The sequence below is a fragment of the Phaethon aethereus genome (genome assembly GCF_964289735.1).
Source record: "Phaethon aethereus genome assembly, chromosome: 4".
In the NCBI taxonomy this organism is placed as follows: Eukaryota; Metazoa; Chordata; class Aves; order Phaethontiformes; family Phaethontidae; genus Phaethon; species Phaethon aethereus.
In genome coordinates, this window is record NC_138578.1 from 19,408,224 (window position 1) to 19,433,245 (window position 25,022).

At 39.5% G+C, this 25,022-nt stretch overlaps 1 protein-coding gene across 1 annotated transcript in view; it reads right to left on the reverse strand.

The window, feature by feature from the left end:
* Window positions 1–14,692: 14,692 nt before the first annotated feature.
* PTPN13 (protein tyrosine phosphatase non-receptor type 13) overlaps window positions 14,693–25,022 on the reverse strand; it is a gene marked incomplete at its 5' end in the record, with an annotated part of 102,225 nt that continues 91,895 nt past the window's right edge. Inside the window, 9 exons of the mRNA XM_081999543.1 lie at window positions 14,693–15,289; window positions 16,271–16,333; window positions 17,448–17,663; window positions 18,202–18,539; window positions 19,293–19,383; window positions 19,976–20,124; window positions 21,265–21,368; window positions 22,535–22,590; window positions 23,837–23,919. Coding sequence (XP_081855669.1) covers window positions 15,209–15,289; window positions 16,271–16,333; window positions 17,448–17,663; window positions 18,202–18,539; window positions 19,293–19,383; window positions 19,976–20,124; window positions 21,265–21,368; window positions 22,535–22,590; window positions 23,837–23,919 — 1,181 coding nt within the window. The 3' untranslated portion in view covers window positions 14,693–15,208. The remainder of the gene's footprint in view (window positions 15,290–16,270; window positions 16,334–17,447; window positions 17,664–18,201; window positions 18,540–19,292; window positions 19,384–19,975; window positions 20,125–21,264; window positions 21,369–22,534; window positions 22,591–23,836; window positions 23,920–25,022) is intronic.

Consider the following 25,022-nt stretch of genomic DNA (forward strand, 5'->3'; position numbering starts at 1 on the left):
TACTGCACCAAAACAGGGAAAGGCAGGGAGCTGATTTTCCCTCACCTGGGCAGAAAGACAGCAATACTACTAAGACAAGAACATGAATGGTGGCAGCTACTTGCTCACAATTCCTGGTGACCTTTCACACTCTGAGTGTCAGAATCATGGAAAGGGAATTTTTGGCTTGCTAATGCCAGGAAGCTAGCTAGCTAAGAGTGCTAGAACAAGCTCCAACACATGTAAGATATAATGGCAAATCATATGTAATAGCAAATCATATGTAATAGCAAACACTAAAAAAAAAACCCACCAAGCACATAAGCCCATCAAGAATAAAGGTAGATGAAACATATATAAAAAGTAGAAGAAAAAAGTAATGAAATTCTGTATCATTTCAATCAACTGCATGATTCCTCAACCTACAAGTTCTTATTATAGAGACTTAATTGTAGTTGTCTTAATTTTCTGTTACTTCACTGATGCGACTAGACCTCCAGTGACTGTAACATAATCACAGACATCAGGCTCACATAATTGAGAAACAAAGTGGGTTTCATCATCAGGAATCCTGCGTCCTATCCTCAAAAAGGGCATGTTAGTGAAAGTGAGTGGGAGACCGGAGTTGACCTTGAGAACACACACTGAGAGGATCCCAATGCCTCTGTTCCCTATATTAGCAAATAGGGTGATGGGAGGGGGCCTGGGACTGGAAGAATTCCATAAGCCTCTGGAGCCAGTCCCTCACCATCACTGCTAAGCCAGCAGCTGTGTTCCAAGAATATTTAAATGAACAGTAGCATTGGGGAGACATAACAGTGCCCAAGATGTGTATGAAGACAAATCAACCTTCTCCAAGTCCTGCAGCATGCATATGAGCAGGGGCTCTTGTGCACGTAATTAAGTTAGTTTCCCCAAATCTTTTCCAGGAGCCTTCAAGCTGGAAAAGGAGCCAGAAAGATAAGCAAGAATGTATCTAGGAAAATTATTTATGTTCTCAGAGTTTAACAATGAAACAAAATAGGGTTAAGTACTGTTAGTGACTCTAAGTGTGATTCTAATTCAAACCTCCCTCTAATTCAAGCCTCCCAAAGGAGCCAGAAAGATAACAGAGAATATACGTAGGAAAATTATTTATGTTCTTAGAGTTTAACAATGCAATAAAATAGGCTTAAGTACTGTTAGTGATTCTAAGATCTGAGTTACAGCTCTATGTCTCAAGCTCTGCTTTATGGTAATTTGGATATGAATTGGGTTTTTTTGGACTAATTTACTGTTACATGAGTCTTACTAAGCACCTTTCTCCCAAGACAATACTTATGGAGAAGATAAGCCACAAAGTTGCATCATCTGGAATGGCTGCAAATTCAGAAGACAGATACTGAAAATTTTCTTCACAGAATGTAAAGACTCCCCAGATTTCATGTTTTCATTTTTATAAAATCTGTTCTTTCTATTCTACTGGAAATGTCACAGGCTTGATGCCATGCAATGAGCTTTGCAAGAACTGGGAAAGCATCCAACAACTGCTAGTCAAGACATCCCCAAGAGACATGCTGTCACATTGCAGAGAGTCATAACCATTGAGAAAAGTCTGATACCATCAAAAGAAGGTATTGTTTGTTTTCTGAAGCAGCACAGGACCTTTCTGATTAGGAACTTATGTTCTCAAAGATGTGCCTTCAAATCTGGTTGACTTGGAGAGACGTTACTATATTGGTCTCTCAGACCTGTGACAGTGACACTGAGCACAGCCTTGAAATAATCACTTGGGATGTGTAAAATATGGATACTAACAATTAGCTCCAGTTGTGTCTTCAGAAACAGGACTAATTACTTAATGTTCAAGTAAAACATGTCGTAAATTGAAACAGCAAAAGAGAACTCCCACAGGGCTTTCCACCAGAAAATCTCAGGGTGCTATCAACAAAATGAATTCTGGCATCACTATTTTACAAAAGGGAAACCAAAATACAGCATGGTTTTATGACTTGTAAGTTGGAATCTGACACAGGTTTACACAAATCCTATCAGAAGCCCCATGCAGAATGCAGAGATACAGTATAGGAATAAAAATGGATATGGACATGACACCATAAAGTTCAGAAGTACTTGCGCTTGCCTTATTTTTTAAGTGCTTGATTCCCAGTTATGCAACCTCATGCTGACTCTACAAAAAATCCCCCCACAAACCACAACATGCAGGCACATCTCAGCTTCTTGCCTAGTAAAAGTTCTGGGTGGCCTGAAGCCTGAGCTAGCCCCTGGCAGGTATGGAGATAGCTTCTGAATGCTCTTTCAGTGGAACTGAGGAGTGGAGAATTCAACTTACCAATTTTGTCTCCCACAGGAAATCCCCTCTGGAAGTGTTTCTAATGCTAGTTGCCACTCAAGAGCAGTGCTAAAGAGCATGAAAACCGAATTGAATCTGGGCAAGATTCTAGCTCAAAACTCCTACTGTAATCATTTAAATCAAGAGGAAAAAGCAAACCCACTTCTCCAAATCATGCACTAAAGCACTGACTCTTCATTCTGTGGCTTAACTTTTAAAAAAGACATTTAAAAAAAAAACCCCAAACTTTATTTTTAACTTCTGATGGCAGCAGTTTCTTGGAGGAATTTCATAACCCCAACAATACTATCAGGATTAATGACAGCATTGAGACAGACTCCAGAATATAAATGCTAAGCTGTATTGCTTCCTGTAGAGTTTAATTCAGAGATGTCAGATGAAATAGGCCTATTACTGATAGAATTGGCCTAAACCAGTTGCTTGTGTATTCTTACACTTGAGCCTCTTTATGTGTTTTTGTGAACATAAAGAGAAAGTTTCTTTGCAACATTAAGCTGTAAATCGAATCTGATGGGACTTCAACATGTTTGGCAAAAGCTCATCATTAAAGTCAGACTAAAAAATATGCCAGTAGAAGAGTTTCTTTTAATATGCACAACAATTATTTATGCAGAAGATGGTGAAGAAAAGGGTAAGAGGAAAAAATCTTGTGTTTCCTCTATCTTTTTTTCCTTTTGAGACCTCCTGTCCTGGTGAAATAGATGAACACCAAAATCACATTTGCCGTAGATAGCGTTTTCCTTAATCATACCATGAACAAAACAAGTTTCCAGTCTTGGGGAAAAAAAAACAACCCAAGCAATTATTGGAAATCACCTTCTCCTTTTCCTGGGAGAATCCTAACATTACAGTTTATATTGAGCATACTGTATAGGAATGCTGAAAAGATTTCAGTATTTTTACTTTTTCTCTCTTTTCCCTTTATTGCCATAGAGGCTGAAATTACTTCTGAATTTAAAAGATTAGCCAAAATGGAATTCCTCTATCTTTACCAGCACTGTTGGGCCCTGGGCCTTGGGAACAAATATCCAGGTTGATGCAAATGCAGACCCACTATCAGTGAAGGAAGAGTTGGTGTGTGAACTATTACAGGAGCTTGACCCTTGCAAATCAATAGGCCATGACATACCTGCTTGGTTGATTTGGTACAAGCAGTGGACATTGTCTACCTGGATTTCTCCAAGGCTTTTTATATGGTTTCCCACAGCCTCTCCGTAGAGAAACCGATGCGTTACGGTCTAGACAAGTAGTCCATGTGGTGGGTGGGGAACTGGCTGACAGGCTGCACCCAGAGGATGCTCCTTTTCAAACTGCCAACCTGTTAAGAGTGAGGTCCCCCAGCGATAGATATTGCCAATGCTGTTTAATATCTTCATAAGTGATCTGGATGATGGGATCAATTGTACCATGATGAAGTTTGCCGATGATACCAAACTCTGAGTGGGGAAGTGGGCACTTTGGAAGGGAGGGCCACCCTGCAGGAAGACCCGGGTAGGCTGGAAGAGCGGGCTAACAAGAACCTTACGAAGTTCAACAACAACAAATGTAAGGTCTTGCACCTGGGAAAACATAATCCAGGAGTGCAGCACAGGCTGGGATCTACCAGGTGGGGAGCAGCTCTATGGAAAGGGACCTGGGGGTCCTGGTGGACAACAGGCTCCATATGAGTGAACAGTGTGCTGCTGTGGCAAAGCAAACCGACAGGATGCTGGGTTGCATCAACAAGGGCATCACCAGTAGAGATAAAGAAGTCATTATCCCACTCTACTCAGCACTTGTCAGGCCACACCTGGAACACTGTATTCAGTTTTGGTCCCCACTATAGAAAAAGATGCAGACAGGCTGGAGAGGATCCAGAGAAGGGCCACAAAGATGATCAAAGGACTGGGAAGCCTGCCGTGTGAGGAAAGGCTGAGAGAACTGTGTTTGTTCAGCCTTGAGAAAAGGCGGCTTAGGGGAGACCTTGTCACCAAGTTCTAGTATATAAAGGGTGGTTACAAAGAAGATGGAGACTCCCTTTTTACGAGGAGTCGCTTGAAAAAGACAAGGGGTAACGGGTACAAGTTACTCCTGAGGAGATTCTGACTGGGCACAAGAGGAAAATTTTTCGCAATGAGAACAATCAGCCATTGGAATAATCTCGCCAGGGATGTGGTGGATTCCCCAACATTGGACACTTTTAAGATTCGGCTGGACAGGGTGTTGGGCCACCTTGTCTAGCCAGTGCTCTTGCCAAGATGGCAAAAGATGATGGACCAGATGATCCTTGAGGTCCCTTCCAACCTGAAGAAGAATCCATAGAATCCAATTCTGTGATTCTATGAATAAGCTTACACAGCAAACTACATCTGATCTGCAAGGCACAACAATTGGTGCAAGACAACCCTTCCTACCCTCCAAGCTCAAGTGGAACCCAAACCCTTGAAGTCCTGACTCCAGCTTTATCACACTTTACTCAGACCTGTTAACCAGGCCAGGCCCCCAGTTCCCATTTACACCAACCTAACTCAGACATTCCTACTTCTGCTCTGAACAGGCACAGGAGTGCAGAAACACTGCAAGCTGCCTGAAGTCTTCTCACGCAACACGCACTACTCACAAAAGCTGCTTGAAAGACTAAGGCAAGAGCTGGACAGAGGAGGAAACTTTTGAAATAACATTACCTTTTGACCAGACCCTTCATAAGGACTTTGTTACAATTATGATTGCTTGGCACATTTCCCTCTCGGATCCCTCTCCTGGAGGAGCTGATTCATACACAGCGAGTGAGGCAACTTTATGTTCCATAGGAAGGGGGAGATTCTATACTTTTAAAATGCCATTTATAAAACCCACTTCTTTCCATTCTAGCCTTTCAGCTCTGCTTTCACACGACGGCTCCTTTGGGCCTGAAGGTGACTTTTTACAAAAAGAAATTGACTGGAGTGTAATATAATCCATCTCTCCGCACATGTAAGACGATAAATTTCTCTTGTCAGACACTGATTTGTGTTTTTGTCTAGTACCGAGAACACTGGCAAATATCAACAAATTAAGCGAATGACACAACTGGACAACATGAAACAGTAAGACTGCACAATAAATTGTGTTAGGGGAGCCAGGAGATCTTGAATGATAAGATACCTATGTGCTTCCCTTGGTTGTACTTGTTTTCTGCCCAGTTCCATAACCTTGGAGTGCAGAAGGTTATTGCATCTCTAGGAGCCTCTGATACCATGCCTGAATCCAGAAAAAACAACAGAAAACTCTTCTCAAAATTGCATTATCCATATGTGCTCTAACCCATCAAGTCGTTCGTCACACAAGAGACATGTAAATAACGTCTCTCTCACAAGAGAACCTTAATAATAAAAAGAAGGTGATTTTGAGGCTAACCAGGTAAATGTTCTTAAAGTAAACAAGGCAAACATTACTGCTAGTACATCCATGTGGCTAGACACACAAATCCCACTCAGGCAAATGTTTCTGTTGAATCTTACCCTAAGATAATTGTCATTTCTAAAGCAACCGTCACCATGCCAGTGCTACAAATCACTAGACAAGCAGTTTTTATCTAAAGTCCACAGACCTGAAGGCCCAGGGAAGTATCCTGGGCTGCTCGGAGAACAAAACAGTCATGGTAAGGACATAGCACACGAGAATTGCTGAATGCTTGCAGTGATCCAGGGTTTCAAAACAAAAACATTTAGGCTCTGCTGGGAAGAAAAAGCAGCTGTGCGTGAAAAAGCAGGTTACAGAAAGGGGATGAATGCAGAATTAATTATCATACAAATGGACAACCTTGCTTGCTTAACTGTATGCTTGGCTCACACAGCTCCTGCATAAATCTAACCTTGCTTGCTAATGTTTTATGATTCACTGAGAAAAGCTAAGCAAAGCAGGTAGCTGTGCTTCAGGAATCGATTCCATTAGGGCACTGGTTAACATGATCAAATTGTGCTGATGGGAAGACTGGCAGTGTTCTAGGAACACGACTGTTGAGGAAACACTTCCTGATAACAACTCACTCCCCTATTATCTGTAGTATCAGCACGATAACCTCTTCCACAGTAGAACTGGGAATGATGCTTTTGTGTCATTATACCAACAGCCAGCTTTAGGAGCTACAGGCAGTGTTACAGCTGCTTCAGAGCATTCAGCACTTGTTACAGATACTGATATAAATGGACTTGACCATACTTTATAATTTCATTTACTCTAAATGAAGATTGTTTGTTTGTTTCATGGATACATCAAGGAGACACAGACCAGTTATTTTAATTAGCAAGTCACTGGGTCACTGGTCTTTGAGACATTATTATTCATTGTTGGAGAACTACCTGCTAAAAAAAGCCTTGTGGCATACTAAGACTACACTGAACAATACCAGAACCTAGACAGATTTGACCTCAAGAAACCCACAACTTGTATATTAAGAAGCAACAAAATGACAGCAGATGGACAGACAGCACAGAAAACGAAACAGATTGTATGTACCAGGCTGACAGTCCCAATTTTGAACATAGCAGTAGCCTGTGTAGCACCAGAGTAAGGGTGAACTATAATGGGACAAACAAGCTGACAGGCAATCAGCTATCTGCGCTCTTTGAGGCCAGCTCCAATAGGCTTGAGGGGTCCAGCTTCAGGTGGTCCTGTGGTGGCCATACCCTAGGGGCAATTTTCCTTCTCTACCTTAGAAAAGGCCACACACAGGAGATACAAGGAGATGCAAGAAGATACAGTCACAGATACAGTGCAGTTCTGCTGCATTCCCAACTCTTGACCACTCAAGGTCAGGATATTTTTAAACCCACAGCTGTTTGATGTAAGAAATTTATTTGCTTGACAAGTGTCAAAGTAGCTGTGGAGAAAGTGACCCCATTCTACAGTGCATAGCCAAGTACTCTTGCTTTATCCTCTAACCCTGTCCAGCCTCCAAAAGACTCCTGCAGGCTTACACAGCGCATTGAAGCTGGCTTACGCACCTCAAGAAGACAGAATTGTTATATGTAAAATGCTCAACACACTCGGCTCCAATTTCAGTGGGCTTGGCCTGAATGCTCAACATTGTTAGAGGTGGAACCAAGATCAGGCTCCTTTATTGAAGCTTTGAATTCCACCTCTGTCAAGACTTGAAGCAACTTGAAGCGTTGACTCTTCTTCATGAATGATCAGCTCCTTGCAGTGACAACTACAGCACGCACAGTTGAAGTCAGAGCTGCAGCTATGATCACAGACAGATGCACTGCTGGAGAAATGGGAAAGCAGAACCCCAGAACTCCTTCGTATACCTTCTGAACTCCTTTGTCTAACTTCTTTAACTAAATCTGTATACTAAGGCAGGTTATTAACCATACACTCAGACTCAATTTTGCTGTTTGCAAAATAACCTTCAACTTTTGAACAAAGCAGTCGCTGGTGTAAAGGCTTATCTCAACACTCTGCTGGATTTACCCGTTATCGAAGGCACAATGTTCTAGGAGTTGAAATGGAGCGCTGTAGCAAAAGGAAGCAAGAAGAGGAATAGAATAGGACTAAGAGGAATGGGAATGTCTTCTGGGCACACAACTAAACACCTGCATTTGGGATTGCGGTATTAGTCAGAGACATGGAATAGAAGAAGCACGCACTGAGAGTCCACCAGTTCTCTGTGTGATGCCAAGATGATAGATGGTCACATCACAACACACCTGCACAACACGCAGGGATATTCTGCTGCTGTGAGAAGTGATCCCAGCAAGCCACACTTCTGACAGACTGAGTAATCTGTACGGGGTTTGCACAGACACTGTACCTGTTACCATGAGGGGCAAGAGACTTCACTTTCCAGTGCCAGCGCTTTGGCAAGATTTTCTTTAACCAGTTCTCAGTTTGCCACATGGTACAGAGAGAGGATATCCAAAGCATATTTGCCGCCTACTGCATAGACAATTCAAGTATGGGAGTCTCATATGATTTATGCACGCTTTGTCAGGTGTACAAGCAATTAACATACATGTGATGTGAAAAGTAAAGTGAAACTACTGGACTTTGTTAAAGTGCTTCAGAAGAACAACAGATTTCAAGGGAACAGGCAGCATTGCTGTCTGAGGAAAAGAGCAGCAAACCTCAGATTGACAGTCACCCTAAAGCAACCCTAGCACACCTGGACTCCATACACATTTTGCCAAGGTGCAAAATTGGCTCTGAATGGTACTTGAGTTTATTTGAACAAAATACATCAAAAAATGGAAAATCAGTAATAAGAACGGTCTAAGTTAACACTGAAACTGTTTCAATGATCTTAATGCTAAAAGAAGAAAACACTTTCTGAGATGGTTTTTGTGCTTAGCCTTCACTGGGCTACCAGTGATAGCCTGCACAAATTACCTACAATTTCTGTTGCAGCCTTCCCCAGTGATTTAACAATCTCTGTAATTCTGACTAATGATACCCAAAACATTACTGGCATGTTACCTCTCACGTCTCCCAACAACAGACTTACACAGCAACTTCCTTAGGAAGGAAAGGCTGAAGAATTGGCATGCTACCATATTTTCCCCAGCAAAGCATTCACCTGCACTTTTATGAAGAACAATAAAAATGGTTTATAGTCTGTGGAGGAGAACCCAGCAATAGAGAAGTGTGGTGCTGAACACATACTTCCCTCCAAAGAAATAGAAAGCATATATATAAACATATATGATTCAAAGGAATTATGTGTATATATGAAGAAACAGCTGTACGACAAGCCATGTATTTTTTTTATGGGCTATCCTAGTGTATCTGTTCTTGAGGACAGCATGGAAATATCCAACCTGGCTTTAAAGAGAGCTGAGAAGCCAAATTAGTCCAGACAAAGCTCCTTGTTACTGAAAACCAGCCTGCTTCTGTGACCAAGTTAACTTGTTTAGGAGATAACACTTTGTTTGGGAATCTGGCTATTAGACTGAAGTAGCAGTCAGAGCCCTACCAGAGAAAAAAATTGATTATGGAGGTTACCACAGTATGACAAGGAATACTAAATTCATTTCCTGGACCCACCTGAGGAAATTATCTATTAAATCTACTCCCTGCCCAATGATTTATCCTTCAGTTCACATTCTCTAAGCCAGCAAGATCTTCCCAGCACTTCCTTAAAACAAAACCAACCACCCCTTCCCCAACATCTCATTAAGAAACAAAGCTCCCCACACAGCCCACTTGGCTGGCTGACACAAATCAGCAGAAATAAAGGACAAGTGATGTTCAAATTCGGATCTGAATACCAGCCAGAGAAGGTGGTGTTCTGCTTTTTTTTTTTCCTCAACAAAGCAGCACCATTCCTTAGCCCCACCCCAGATTTCAAGGTGAGCCCTCACTACGGAAAACAGCAAAGCCACCACAGCATGCAGCTGTTTTTCTCCTTACAATAAGAGCTGGCTAAAGGATGTCAGCACTGTTCTGCTCCTGGAAGAGGAAACACTTTCCCTCAAATGAAATAATCTGTTTCCACAACTCAGTCCCACCACCTTCCTCTCACAAGCCCAACCAGGATTTCTAAAGCCACCTGCCTACCATGCTGCTGTTGATGACCAGATGCCATGACTTCTTTGAGCTCTGCACCACTTCTGCTCTGGGATTCCTAAAGAGGGCCTGAACATGCTTCTAGGAGACCATCCATGAATCAACAGGTGCATTTTTTTGTTTTGTCTACAGACATATCCGACAGCATCTTTGACTTACCTTCAGACAAATGCAAACATTTTTCATTGCTGCTGGGTTTATTTGCTTTCTTTTGCCTTGTATCACATTTGATTTTGAAACATTATGGGGAGGAATGCATTGAGTTGCTATGTCAACTTCTAGACAAAAAGTCTAAATTCAGCAACAGAAGTGTATTGTATACAGCTGTGTATCAAGCATTTCTCTGTTTCACTGAGCTTTTTTTTTCTTCACTGTTTTTTTTTTTAGTGCATTTCTTCTCCCCTTCAATCAACAGGTACATACACTCTTTTTACACTTTATGTGAAAATAATTACTGGATTACATTGGACACACTTGTATCACAGGTAAAATGAAGTAATAAACCACAGAAATCCCACAGAACTCACTGTGCCTTTAATATTCAGAGCCCTTGCTACGTTGTCCTCTCAAAGCTGCTTAAATGATGAATAACATTTCCCTGAGTTTACCCTTCAGTTGGCCAAGATCAACTGCACTAGGAAGGCAGCACAGGAGAGATTCTCCACTTCAGCTGTGCTAATAGCCACAAACCACATGTTTGCCCTAGCTTTGTTCTGACTTGACTGGATGTCATAAATTCAAACTTGCATCCTGATGATGGCTCATATTCTTGAATGTTGGCAACGTGCCTTTGACTCTGATAACAGAATTTTGCCCTCAGCTCATAGGTTTCTGTATTCCTGGGTACTGTAAAAAAAAAAAAAAAAAAAAAAAAAAAAAAAAGACAGACATCACAGACATCTTGCATATTAAAAGTGGGTTCACTTATGTGAGAAATACTAAGACAACATGAACCAGGAAATTCCTAGCTTACACAAGGGGCCAAGCTGCTTTGATTTCCCAGTGGAGGAAGAGCTGGTTTTTGTGGTTTTGTTTGTTTATGTGTTTGTTTTGTGGGGTTTTTTGTTTGTTTGTTTGTTAACATGAAGGAAGTCAGAAGCACTTGGTAAGCATTTTACCACCTGCAAGTCAGCCGTTTTTGAACCTTCAAAGATTAGATTAAAATTTTCTTCTACATTGTTAATCATACACACTACTTGTCCCAGCCCATCTATTAACTTGTGCCTTCATTTCAGAGGCTTGCAGGGGTGGGTATTACCTGGCTTCTGCCACACATACAGAGCTACTACAGAACATCTTCACTACGATGTAGGTCACCTCATAGGAAGAGTTGTCCAGCTCCCAAGATTTCTCCTATGTCACCTTTCACTGACCTCCTAAGTCCCACCTCATCATACAGACACAGAAGACTTTTTGCAGCTGCAGAATCACCTGAAGACCACAGAGAATGGGCCTCTATTTGGGCTTGCACCATCAGAGGAGGACATACAAGTGCTGTAACAGAAACAGAAGCCCACACCCCAGTTATGAGCCTGCTCCCACTTACTTAAAGGGGGTATTAAGGTCTTTTCCTACCAGGAACCTCCTGCAAAATGCTGGACATATGATAAAGGAAAGCATTCCCTACACAGCAAACTTAAATTCTCAAGTACTTATTTTCCCCAGATAGCTAGTTTTAAAAGAATGTAAATTGTAAAGGAAGAGGCTGCCCAGAAGCATTTGAGGAGCAACAATAACGAGCCCTCAAAATAGTCTCCAAGTAGCAACTGGAATTCCTCCTTTTGCAGGCTGTTGCCTTTCACTTACATAGGTAAAGACTAGTAAGAAAAACAAAGGTATGATAAACTACTAATGGCACAGGGCTGCTTATGTAGCAAAGTATATATGCTTCTGTCAGCTAACTCTGGTTGGAAGAAAAAAGGACCTTTTCTCTCTTGGGTTAACACACAAGGACAGCTCTTTAATTAGAACCATAATGTGTTATATATCAGTTTTTTTCCTAGTCTGGAAAGGAAGTTTACCTTCCTGCTGAAAATCAGATGCCTATAGAAAGGAAAATCCCTTTCAGCTGGAGCATGTCCTACTTGCTTCCTCAGCAAGACATCACAGTTCTAAAAAAAACCCCAAAAAACCAAAAACCAAAACACCACCAAACCAAAAACAAACAAAAAACCAAAAACAACAACAAGAGAAGCCACCACTCAAGATTTCCTCTGCCTGAAAATTATATAGTCAGCATACTAAGAAAGCACACAGCATTTTTTTCCATTCAAGGAACTAGCTTCTCAGTCATTTTGCTTCTAATTTCTTCAAAGGGGGCATAAAGATTTTAGGTAGCCTAATCCCGTGCAGAAAAAAAAAAAAAAAAAAAGAGTATTCATGTGTATTTCTAACCAGGTTCCCCATAGAAACCAAGCTTAAGCAACCACACTGCATAAACATGTCCATTGTCTTCTAATAAGTTTTCAGCTGTGGGTTCTATTTCAACCACACTGACCACGTCAAGTATCACAGATTGTAAGTTCCACCTGCTTAGCAGGAAACAGACACCCTCCCAGTGTCCTCAGCAAATATAAGACTAGGGAGCACTGCATCTTTATTAGATATCCAATTCCGCAAGGCTGAGACAAAAACCCAAAGAAATTCAGACCACTTCTCAAGAGGCCAACGCCACCTCTCACCATACATGCATGACTTAGGAACACCTGAATGATTCCCACTGAGCCCCAGCTGTTTTATCATAAAGTCAGGGTAATCAGGAATTTGGCCAAGAAAATTTCAATGTAGGAACACCGTACTATTTCTGCATGACCTTGTTTTCACCTACATACTGACGTTACTGGGAGGATGATTTCAGATGGAAAGAGCTGGAACAAACAGATTGAAGGCAAATGTAGAAGGGCCACATTTATCCTTTTTTGTTCAAAGGAGCATGCTTTGCTCCACAAGATCCTTAGTTTTCTTAAAAAGAGTTAAAATAGTTAATAGGTGAGTAGGGATAAGCTAGGTTTCCTAGCTGGACTTCTGGCATTGGGGTCCAATACAATACCTAAAGATTAGCAGGTGAATAGACAGGTCGGTCTGTTCACTAATCATGTGCTCACCTTGCAAGGGTAATAATCTGAGAAAGTGAAAAGACTGTCGGGAGGGGGTGTGTGTGTTTCCTTTTTCTCTGGATGGGGAAGTTAGGTCACGTTAATTATCCTCCGCTTTTCTATGTGCCCATCATTAAAAGGAAACTGGGTGTAACATACCATAGATCTTCATATTTCTGAGGACAAGCAACAAAACCTGGAATCTTGTACTGATTTGTGTTTCCCATAAGCTGTAATCTGATGCAAATTGTTTGCACCATACCAAGGTGTTCTTAATATAGCATACTATACAAAAATCAGTTCCTGTTTCTACCTTGTTTGGCATGTATCTGAAAAGATCTAAAGGAAGAATTCAACTGCCTCAACCATACTGTTTAGTTACCATAACAATTTTTTTGTTTCTAAAAACCAGACATACCAAAGTTCTCTGAAATCACTATTTATATGTTAAAACAGTAGCAGCAGTGTATCAACTAGCTCTGTTTACTTACTTTGCCTGTTGATAACTGTAGTCCTGAAAATCTTCTGTCTTCACTTTAAAGGTCCTTCATATAGGTGTACTGTCAACACAGCTAGTCAATCTGCCTCTGCTTCTATCTACACAGTATTAATTTTCCTTTTCCTTCTTCAAACTACACTGCTCTGAAAAAGGCACAATTTTTCAACTGTGCTGGTGGGAATAAAAATCATAGTATTACTGTGACAAGTGAAAAAGGCTCTTTTCTTTTTTAAGTAATGCTATTGCTAGCTAGAATACAATTAAACAAGCAAGACAGTGACTGTTTAAGTTTTGGAACACCAGAAGGCTGTGGGCTACTATTTTGAAGAGTGAAAACCTTGGATAATCACAGGCATTATTTCCACCATTGCAATGCAGAATGCTGTCAGATTAGTACACTTACACCCTTCCTGACAGCACAAGTAACAAGCTTCAGTGCTTCTAAGGACTGCTGAGACAGGAATACTGCTCAAACCCTCAGATGGTCCCCTGTGCTGGATGATTGCAGTTATTCATCATTCAAGGTTCCCATACAGCATAAGACGAAGTTTTCCTTTCAGAACAGTTTTGATTGTTTACAACATAACTAAAACACTAAGTTACTTAGAATCCGATATCCTGCCTCCCACCTCAAACCTGGTTGCTTTAAGCAGAGTAGATGACATTGTTGTCAGATCACTGCCATAGCATCCAAGTGCAAACACAACCAAAAAAAAGTGATACAGGTCTCAATGCCCAGGTATGCTGAAAAACAAGGAGGGAAGGAAAATATCCTCTTCCTTTCACCATAGTGTGGAAACTCTTCAGAAAGGAACCCACAGTTCTGCAGGTTTTTTCAAACAGACATTGAAGAACAGAAGGGCACTGAAAATTTAAAATGTGCAAAGCCCTTTTGTTGCAAATTTCTTAAGTGCAGCAACCACAATGAAGGATGCCATGTAAGGCCAAGAAATATCAGTCACAATGAGACAAAAATACCCAGACCCACTAATCAGTATACTTTAGGTGTATTTTTTATTTACAGAGTGGAGATGCCTACTCAGTTATAAGGTTAGACACCTGATAATTCAGCTTTTTTTTGGTAAAAGTATATAAATATATACATGAAACTCTATGAAGTAAACATTAACTGTGATACTTACAGTAAACATTCACCACTATCCTTATGCTAACAAGTATCTCTTACAACTTAAATGCTGATTTCAAGATACCCTCTATAAAATAGCTGTAGCTGTAGTAAAAGGGAAAAAATTCTGTGCCATAAACAAGCTTTTAAAAGAGACGAGTAAAATGTCTTTGTAATAAAGTTTGCCAGGACAAAAATACTGCTTCATCTCTCCCACTCCCCCACTCCACAAGAAACTAATACTCCAAAACAGTTGCAGAACTGCAGGAAGTATTAAGATTACTTTTTTCTTCTTCTTTACTTTTTTTTTAATTAAAATATTTTTATTTCAGTATTTTATCACATTATTAAGGAAGCTGCAAAAAATGCAGCTTTATTAAATATTATTTACTGTTATACAAAAATCTCACATATGTGTCCATGGGGCTGAAGACATTAGTGGTATTGTATGAGCTATCCCTTTTTCTTATAGCTATATACCTTATTTAGAATGATGGAGAGACTTTACAGAAAAGACATTTGATAGCAACTGAAGAAAGGGACTGGAAAACTATTGGCAGAACAAAGAAAACGTATGAGAGCCTCTAGACCTCCTTGCTTCCTTATTTTAAAAGCACTTTTGCTTCAGTATTTTATTTGCCTCTCTCTTGTTCTTCATGTTGGAGATGATTCAGGACATAAAGTACAACTTGATAGCAGAAAATGTACTGATCCTGCAAGGGAAAGGAAATCACAGAACACGTGAAAAATGCTTGCACCACCTAAGCAATTCACTCTCATCTACACTTCACAGGTGCACAGCACTTGATTTCAATACTACTTCTACAGTTAAATAAAAATCCCACAAAACATAAACCCACAGTGGAGAAATATGCAACCTCAACTTAAGCCAAAATACAGACAATGCCCCTGCCACTAAAGATACATTTTTATATGGGACATTTATCCTCCTTTCACACCAAAACCACCTCAAACAGAGTAAGTAGTTTGCATACACAGAAATCAAGATAACAAGTCTTGCATCAGTGCAAACTAATAACAACTTAATCTCAGTGATACAGGTGTGGGGATGAATACATGTTTTGGGGTATGAGGTGGGGGTGATAGTTTCGTGGTTTGGTTTTAGTTTTTTTGGAGGGAGTTGTTTTTTTTTTTTTTTTAAAAACTATGATTTGACAATTCCTTCATATTCAAAGAAAAAGTACAGATTTTAACAAGACCTCACGATGTCCAAGTCTAAGGTAAAGTCAATTAGTTCTAGATCTAGATTTTTCCTAAAACATTCCTTTAGCTTCTGGTTGAGTATCTCCCCAAAGGAGATTTCAGGACATCTCTGGTAGTATCAGTGATTCATAAGCAGCTACAGTTAGGCCTTCGTTTCAGTTTATAATTTTCAGCCAAAAAAGCTCAGCTGATTTCCTCTATAATACATGATTCGAAGATGAAAACTCCCAACTTTTTTTTTTTTTAACACACAGATCAAAACAGCACAACATGTTAAAAATTGCATGCGTTTATAACTGTTAAATACATACGGCTACTCACTGGTATGCATCTGATTTAATTCTCACGACACAAATGTGGCATTAGAGGGCACAAAGACAATCATTGTGTGCATCACAGAAAGTTTCCTGGCACATCAGTTAGAATTCCAGTGTCTTTTCTTTAGCTGTACCTGGGGAACCCAGACTCACCTCTGTTTGAACCATCCCATGTCTCTGCAGACGCATCGTGCGTACCAGGTCTGAGATGTCAAACTGCCAAAACAAACAGCAAGTTAAACATTCAAAAAAGACATACATATATATAAAGTAAACCTCCCCAGCATCAAACCAAGGAATCCAACTAGCTACATTAAACATTTAGTAGTGTTTAGCTACTAAAACAATACATATTATTGTTTTAATAAACAATAATATTACAATAATTGTAATATTAAACAAATAACAATTCCAGCCTATATATGTCTGGTAGATAACCAGCATGTGCTGTCTCTGGTCAATACGGATGTGGCCTTCCTACATCCTTTCTCTTGTTTTCTCTGTGCACAGGCTCTCTTGCTTACTCTTACTAGGAGCTGAGTGTGCAGAAAAATAGAGCCCCTTGGTCCAACCTAACAAAAAGCTTTTTATTTCCTCAGGTCTATAAAGTTCTAGACATTTAGCGGGTGCTTAGAAACCCCATTGAGCTAAGCATGACAGCTCATCTTCTCTACAAAGCCTGTGGATCACCCTAGAAAGCATATTCCTGGTTGTATTGGAAAAGTTAATTTATATACCCTCAACTCCAGCTGAGATGTATGTACACTGAGTTTTTGATTCCGTTGCCTAAAGAGATACTCTCGTTGGCTTCTAGCTGCCCTCCAACAGTTCACAGATCTCTGATTGACCCAGTGCCACAGCTCTCAGTCCTAACATCATATAACACGATAGTTCCACTGAGTACATCCAGCCCGGTAATGCAGACATTTTAACTTTTCCTTCAATTGCCCCTGTCATCATGGCAACACACCCAAGTCATACACCAGAAGTCTGCTATGGTAGGGGATGTCCTTACAACATATCCTAGAATGTCTCAAGTGGTACCTAACAATGTTGGATTGCTGAGGTGTCAACAAACAGGACATTGAACAAGATTCCCTGAACTAACCCAAGAACCAGTGGATGTTAGAGCTCTTCTCCCCTGGGATCATCAACAAAGAAACATTTCACAGGTACTGCCATTTAACACTCTGTTTTATATTACATTAAGACATGGCCAGCAGGCTACTCTCAAATGCATGGCATATTCTTTAAACAATTGAATAGATCCAATGGAACACATTTCTTGCAAGTCAAAAGTACATCTTAGCCCACCCTTTTGGATACTCACATCAAGGTCTCTGCTGATTAACCCTAGAACAACGTCTATACAAATAAGGGTCCCAGATCTTCCAATGCCTGCGCTGCAATGAGTTATAATAGGTCCCGATTTGTGGACATGCCGCATGTAGGAGATAAAAGTAAGTAGGTCATCTGGTTGAGAAGGGGTGTCATGGTCAGGCCAGGCGATGAAGTTCAGATGGGAAATGTGCCGTACTTCACCTGTCTGATGTTTAAGAACAACAACAAAATGTAACACATTTAGAATAAAAAGACAAAAGGTAAGCTCCCAAAGGAAACAGCCTTAGAAGATGGGGTTTTGCCTAATGAAGCTGTTCTGTAAGTCAATAAAAGAGAAACAATGAGCTAAACTGAAAATAACTAGCAAGTAATTGAATAGTATAAGGTTACTGTGCAGACTGAGCTGGTCACACAGAAGAATGAGCCAGCCAGACTGAATTATTAGTGAATTTCAAATCCCTATGTATGTTTCTGTGGCCAAAGGCACCTAGGGAGCCAAAATTGAGAGTCTCATTAGCATAATGAAATAATCTCCTGGCCCAACTGCCTTCTCCTATAAGGTGACAGAGTGGCACAACCTTTGACAAGAAAGAGGTGCCCACTAATGATCACTGTGCAAAGAGAACCCCTGGGTTACCTTTTGATGTAGACATTGCTATTGAAAGCAGGCAAGTCAGAAGTATGAGGATAAAAATGCCAACACTCAGAAAAAATTCTAAGCATGCAGAATTAGATTTACTTACCTGAATCTCTTCTAGCTCCAGCACTCTAATGATAAAGCCCTTCAGCTGCTGGAGTCTTACAAGAGCAAGTCGTAGTCTATCATTTATCATGGTGGTTTTATTGAGTACATCTGGCCAGTAACGCTGGCATTTTATTTTTTCTCCTTCAACCTCCTGAGTCATCATGGCAATCACAGTACAGTTTTGCTCCCAAACCATTTGCCAGAAATCTGCTACAGTAGTAGGAAGAGGTCCTTGACATGCAATGTAAACGAATTCTTCATTCCCCACTGGCATGCGAATGAAACTGGCATTGATGTATCCACCTTCAATCCCAAGAGGTACTCTAGTGGTATCATCTGCAATCCCCACACAACAAAAATACTTCAGTGTTATGCATGCACATAATCAGACCTTCACACTATAGAGATTATAAGCCTTACACACTCACATAGTACTTCCCTCCACAGATGCTTCCAGATCTTATTTAAAAAAATAAATCACTACAATACTTGCTTTAGCATACTAATCAATACTTCTCTTTGAATAAAGAAAAAGATTTGAATCAAGAAAAAGTTGGCTAGGGGAGAAATCTAAATCAGCAGACATGCAGGGTACGTGATTTGAACTGCAGCACCTGTGAAACTGAAGTTGAATATTGCTCACTCAGAACTAACCTTTGTCAGTTCTCACTTCTCCACACATCTCCCACCTAACAAACAGAATTTTGTTGCAGGAAATTTACTGGCAATAATATACACGTCTGTTTTTCCAATTTTACATGAGTAAAGCTGAAAAATCTGGTCTGGCTCCATATGTGTATCTCATTTAAGACACAGGATCTGCTGAAACAGCTGAAGACTCTCTGAACATCCATCCCTACCTACTACAGTAGTATATTGTTCATTGATCTTAACTACTTTATAAATGCATACTTTAAATGTGTAGAAAATGAGTTGCAGATTTATATTTTTCCTTCTCAGTAGCAGAACTAGGATTGTGACTCAAACCATCCCACTTCTGATCCAATTCAGGTAGTAGCAATATATCAATACCACCGTACCAGTGGTAACAAAATATCAACAGTGAACTTGAGATTAGTTAGGACTTACAAGGAAGTATGTTTTTATATCTATTCTTTTTCCTATTCTCCTTTGCTTGTCCAATCAAACACTGATCCAAGGGTTTTAACTCCTGAAGGTTCTGTAAAGAAGTAATTACACGGGCATTAGAAAGCGCTGAGTGATAGCAAGTCTTACAAGCAGTTATGTAACCAAGTCTTTAACAGACAGAATCATTTCAAAAAAATTCTAATGCAGATATGCAAAATAATTCAGTCACAGGAAAGAAACTAATTTCACATAGCTAAGAAAATGAAACAAAAAAAAAATATTTACTAGATAACAGTGGGGTTACCTCATGCTCTCAAAAAAGAGATTGTGTAACATAGTTGACTTAAGACTTTGGAAAGACTGTTTTGGCGTTCTGCAGCTAGATTTTGCCACCTCTGTTTACCTTGTCTATGCCTGCTAACACCATACTCATTTGGTAATTTACCAGAAATAAGAACGATGTAAAGACACTTTTGAATTGAATTCCCCGGTGCAAACTAATCTTATCTCTCAGCAGCTAGTAGGGGGAAGGGAGAGAAGTCTTTGGTAAAAGAAGTCTTTTCATCCCTTTAGAGCTGCAAATTAAAGAGCTGTGGTAGCTAAGGCAGCGATGAACCAGCCATTCTATTTCTAACTGTTTCATACTAGAAAAAAAGGACTTTAAAAGACAATTAGTTACTCACTTCAATCTCTTTAGAAGGGACTCCCTGTTCCAGCAATCCACGCAACATCCTGATCACTGACTTCAATTTGGCTCCAGAGTACTTGCCTCCAGGGAGCACATTCACAGTAGGGAGTGCAGAGATCTCTTCATTTGTCACTAGAGGGAAATCTAGCAGAACAACAAGACTGATTGATACAAAAATAAATAAATAGCTAAAACGAGGGGCACATGCACTGTGGTGCAATGTTGGATTTCCTTGTTGCTGTTCACCACTGTACTACCTGTTTTCTCTACAATACATCCACACACCAGAGAGAATACATAGATTCCTCTGTTTGGCAGGTAAAAAAAAAAAACCTAACAAAACCAGTATGACACAAAATCAGCTTTGATGAATCCAAGAACCAAAGGGAGTGTTTTCCTGAACTTCAAATAAATACACAGAAACAAACTTCAAATATATCTTAAATGTAAAGTTTTTCATATAATAACCTACAAAATGGATGAATGCACACAGGGATGAATTCAGAACTCTCCAGTTGAACATCGCAGCCTGTACCTCCATTTTTAGTACTTATATTCAACATATCTTTCAAGTGGTAATCGTAAGATGTGTTAAATACTTCTTTTTTTTCAATAAAGCTTGCTTTCTATCAGGCCTTCAGTGTTTCTCTGAAGCACAATATTAATAAGCCAACAGTCTCTCTGTTATCACAATTAAGAGTGTCCTAAATCTACTGACTTAGTCTAAAGGTTTAAATGGATTATACTTTTTATTTTAGCGAATGCAGACAAAAAGCTGCTGTATATGAATTTCAGGAACTAACATTTCTAATGCTATCTCAAAAAGTAAAGACTAGATTCTGCCAAATGCATCAAATTGAGTAATGTTCCACTCCGCCATGTTGAGCAGCAGTGGAAGAATGATAATCAAGATAAAAAAAAAAATATTGCCTAATTTGAGCATTTAGTATCAAGTATGTGAAGCACATAATAGATCAATCTGATCACAATCAAACATCTCTATTGTTACAGCTGTCATCAGACAGATAACCACAGAAGAAAGCAACTCAGCTGGTTTTAATTCTACTACAAATACAGGCACAATGTTGCCAATACTTGTCCTTATTAACTCTCACACATGTATTACACAAAGCTGTAAAGATCCTTTCCAGTGGGCTGCTGAGCTGTTAAGATTTCCCATTACACCCTCAAAACATTATCAGGACATTTTAAAATTCACTTCTGACATTTTGTCTATTTAATGTGATCCTCTATTTTCCACTGACTATTTGTTAAAGGTCTTGCCTTTATTTACACGTTCCTGGCTGACTGATTCAATCGGCAGTTCATCACTTCCCCACGTGATTTCATCTTCATCTGCTTGGCTCAAAGGAGGTTGTGCAGGAGATCTGTAAGAGGACAAGGTATGGAAGTAAGAAAGAACACCTAGAAATAACCAACACATTTGCAATCTAATAAAAAAAAAAAGAATTGCCAGAAAGTAATTTATAGCTACAAGTATTTCTGGACTGGATCCATACCAGTAATCACAAAACCCCACCATTTTTTCCCCTTCTTTAAATCCCCAGTGGGAATGTGAAAAAGGTAACAGTGGAAAAAGAGCCAGAAGACATGAATCTAGTAATAACTATCATTGCAATTACTTTTCAAAGGCTAAGCAGTCAAATAACATCCAATAGCAGATTTGTACCATTCACATAATTCACTACCTATACACTAGAATATCTATTTTCAATTGCAAGTTTTCTAGTTTGTTAAAGATGGTAATAAACTTAATGAATATTTTATATCATAATATCGATACTTGTGCCAAGTCTTAACCCAAAACTTCCCTGAAACTTAATCAAAACATAAAAAGAAGTATATACACTCTGACTGAAGCTTCACTTAGACTAGGGACTAAAATTATTTCACAAAGAAAAATGATCTTGGGAATTTCCAAAATTCAAGGTGGCTCAAAGGGACAGCTAGTACCTTGGCCAGGCATATCCTTAGTTTTCCATGTAAAAAAATAAGCCCCTGTTCTGGTTTTGGCTGGGATAGAGTTAATTTTCTTTGTATAAGCTAGTGTGAGGCTAGTATGAAGCACCCAAATGAGAATAGATGGCCCAGTGGAATATGGTTTAGCTTCTGTGCTCTAAAACTGGAAGTAGCATTAATTGAAGCTTGTTAAAGATTCGAACTGAAGACAGCATTGTTTCAATGTTTTCTTCACATGCAAGTACCACAAAGTACAATGCAAATTAAGTTATTTGGAGCCATTTGAACAGAGCCCAGTTACTTGTTATAACCACATATCAAAGGAATAAATAAAACTAGGGCACAGTAAACCACATAAAGGTGACTAGTATTCAGGCAAATTATAACCTTTTAAATAACAAGAGTAGACAGCAATTCAACAAGACATTGCACAGATATCTTACTGGGTTTGTTTTGTTTTGGGGTCAGGTGGTTTTTTTGGTTGGGTTTTTTTCCTCTCATTATAACATATGCCTCTTCAGAGTTTCAGACTTCACAGGTTCGTTTTCAAGCAACACTAGAAAAGAAATCTTACCTTTCTGGCATAGCTTTTACTTCACTATAGTCTTCACAACCATTTACATGTGTTGGCTAGTGGAAGAAATATTTCAAAACACATCAAAGGACAGTTATAACATTCACCCACTGTAAATTTTAAACAATTAACAATTACATGGACTATTTCTGAAGGGTACTGAGTTCAAAGCAACACATAATGACAGATTTTCCTCTTTTAGACATCTCATTAACCCAAAATAACAGAGGACAAGAACACTGAGCACTTGGAAAGAGGCTCTACTGTAACAAGGCCAAAAACCTATGTTTTAAAAGCATTCCTGACTCACAACAGCAGTACAGCCATCTAAATTTTCTCCAGTTGACTTTTTTTTTGTTTCTAATACTTAAAAAACCCTTTATGAGGTAAGTTTGATAGTGAAAACTTCTGCCTCCTGTCAAGCCACCAGTCCTACACAGAACAGGGCTTTACGTCTAAATGATAGGTACTCCTATGTATGCCTTCCTTAACAGTCAATGAATACGCAGCAGAGAAGGCAGCATTTTGATCCTCCTTTCAAGAAAAACTCTACAAAACCATTTATACTTATTAGACCAGCTTCCAAGTTTCCACTGCCATACTCAATGAATTTTACTTGTGGATCTCCTAGAACACACTGTCACAGAGCCAGATTCCTGGTTTGACTCTCAGCTCTACTAACTGGACAGAAAGCTGCAACAGCCAGGATATGTTGGATAGACAGAGTTCTGCCAATTTGAAATATGAGACAAAACCCAGGCTTCTAGTGACTGATGTAAAACAGGACACACAATACTGTAGGGTAAACCACATATAGAAGTTATTGAAGTTAATGAACATATCCTAGCAAAACATAGGAGAAAAAAAAAAATCTCAAATTTACATTTTGGACAGTTAAGTCTACACACCATTCATTGTGACCGCTTCCCTTTTTTGAGCGGAAATCAAGGTTAGATTACATTTTTAGATTTTAGATTAAATGCCCGAAATAACATTAACAAGGTAGTTTATTGTCACCCTTTTTGAAAAAAAGCTGTTTGGCTTTATATGAGAAACAGTATAAAGTAACTCAATGCTTTGTTCTCTTATATAGCTAATTATGATAGAATAATCATACACTATTTACAAAAAAAGGATGTTTGTACACCATTTACAGCTACTACTGACAAAGATGTTTTCATTTAAAAGACATGTAAAGTTATTTCCGCAAGTTCTATGCCAGTAAGGAAAATAATAAATTGAAAGACCGTCTGAGAAAGCAAAATCAGCAGACAAATGTCTGCCAGCTTCTTGCCATCCCACCTCTGAAAAATCTTCAGGTAAAGATGACCCGTCACAGTCTGTGTCTTCAGACTTATCTTCTGTCAGCTTTCCATTCACCTCTGCTGGAATGGGGAAATTGAGAGATACAGCATAAACACACCGAAAGATGCCCAGGAGCCACCTTCTCACATATGTGAATCCTGTTACACCTGTCTGTCACTACACAGGGAGTACAGGTGCCAGAATAACCAAGAAACATTTTTTAAGTCCCTTTGCTACCAGTGTGTTGGAAAAGGGGTCTTACTGTATAGGATAATCAGACTTTAAGCTTCTTTCTTTTTTAACTGGAGCAGCTGTCATTACATGTGAGATTGTTTGCATAGCTAACAGAATTATCTGTGCCACAGCATAATGGATGGACAGGTTAGTGCTGGTAGGTTATCAGATTCCCATGTCAATAGTGTTTCTGACAATTTGATTGCATTTAGACCAGCAGTAGGTCTAAACTAGGATTCCACTTGCTCTTTGTATTAACAAGACCTAATTAAGATGTGCCGGATAAAATCTGATTTGTATTTGTCTGCTACAGTAGTTCCCTGCTGCTGTATCTTATGGATTCAATTCATCTTCTGTTGCAAAGGCCAGATCCTACCTACAAGAAATCTGAAGTAGTGGAGCTCCAGTGATATTCCTCAGCTGAGGTCCTGGCACAGCCAGAACCTCAGTGTTCCCTGATTTCTGATGTAATGACCAATGACAATAACCAAACGAACTTGCAGAGCAGAAAAAGAGATGAAATAATTGTCATTTTGCAAGGTATATCCTGAGTTTTAGAAGGAACCTCTACAGTAAGTAGCAAATATCTTGCTTGAACTTTTGGAGCATACATACATAGTGTGACACCACAAAGGAACTACAAATCCTACTCCATGCTAAATTTCAGTTAATAACAACTGGAGCTGAGGAGATGGAATGAAACAAAAGAAAGGTGTACAGACAGAAGCAGGTACTGAAAAAAGTTTTTCTGAAAGAGACAAAGCAGGTTAGCAAATTGTTGGATTTTGAGAGATCTCAACACATTTCCAAGTTGTGCAATCTACAGTTAATGAAATGTTGAAACACTTCAGCATTTCAACATGACTGTAGCTGCAGAACCAGGTACCTAAACAGCTTGAACGTCACTCAAGAGAAAATTAGAGATTGGGATTAATTTTCCCAGATTACT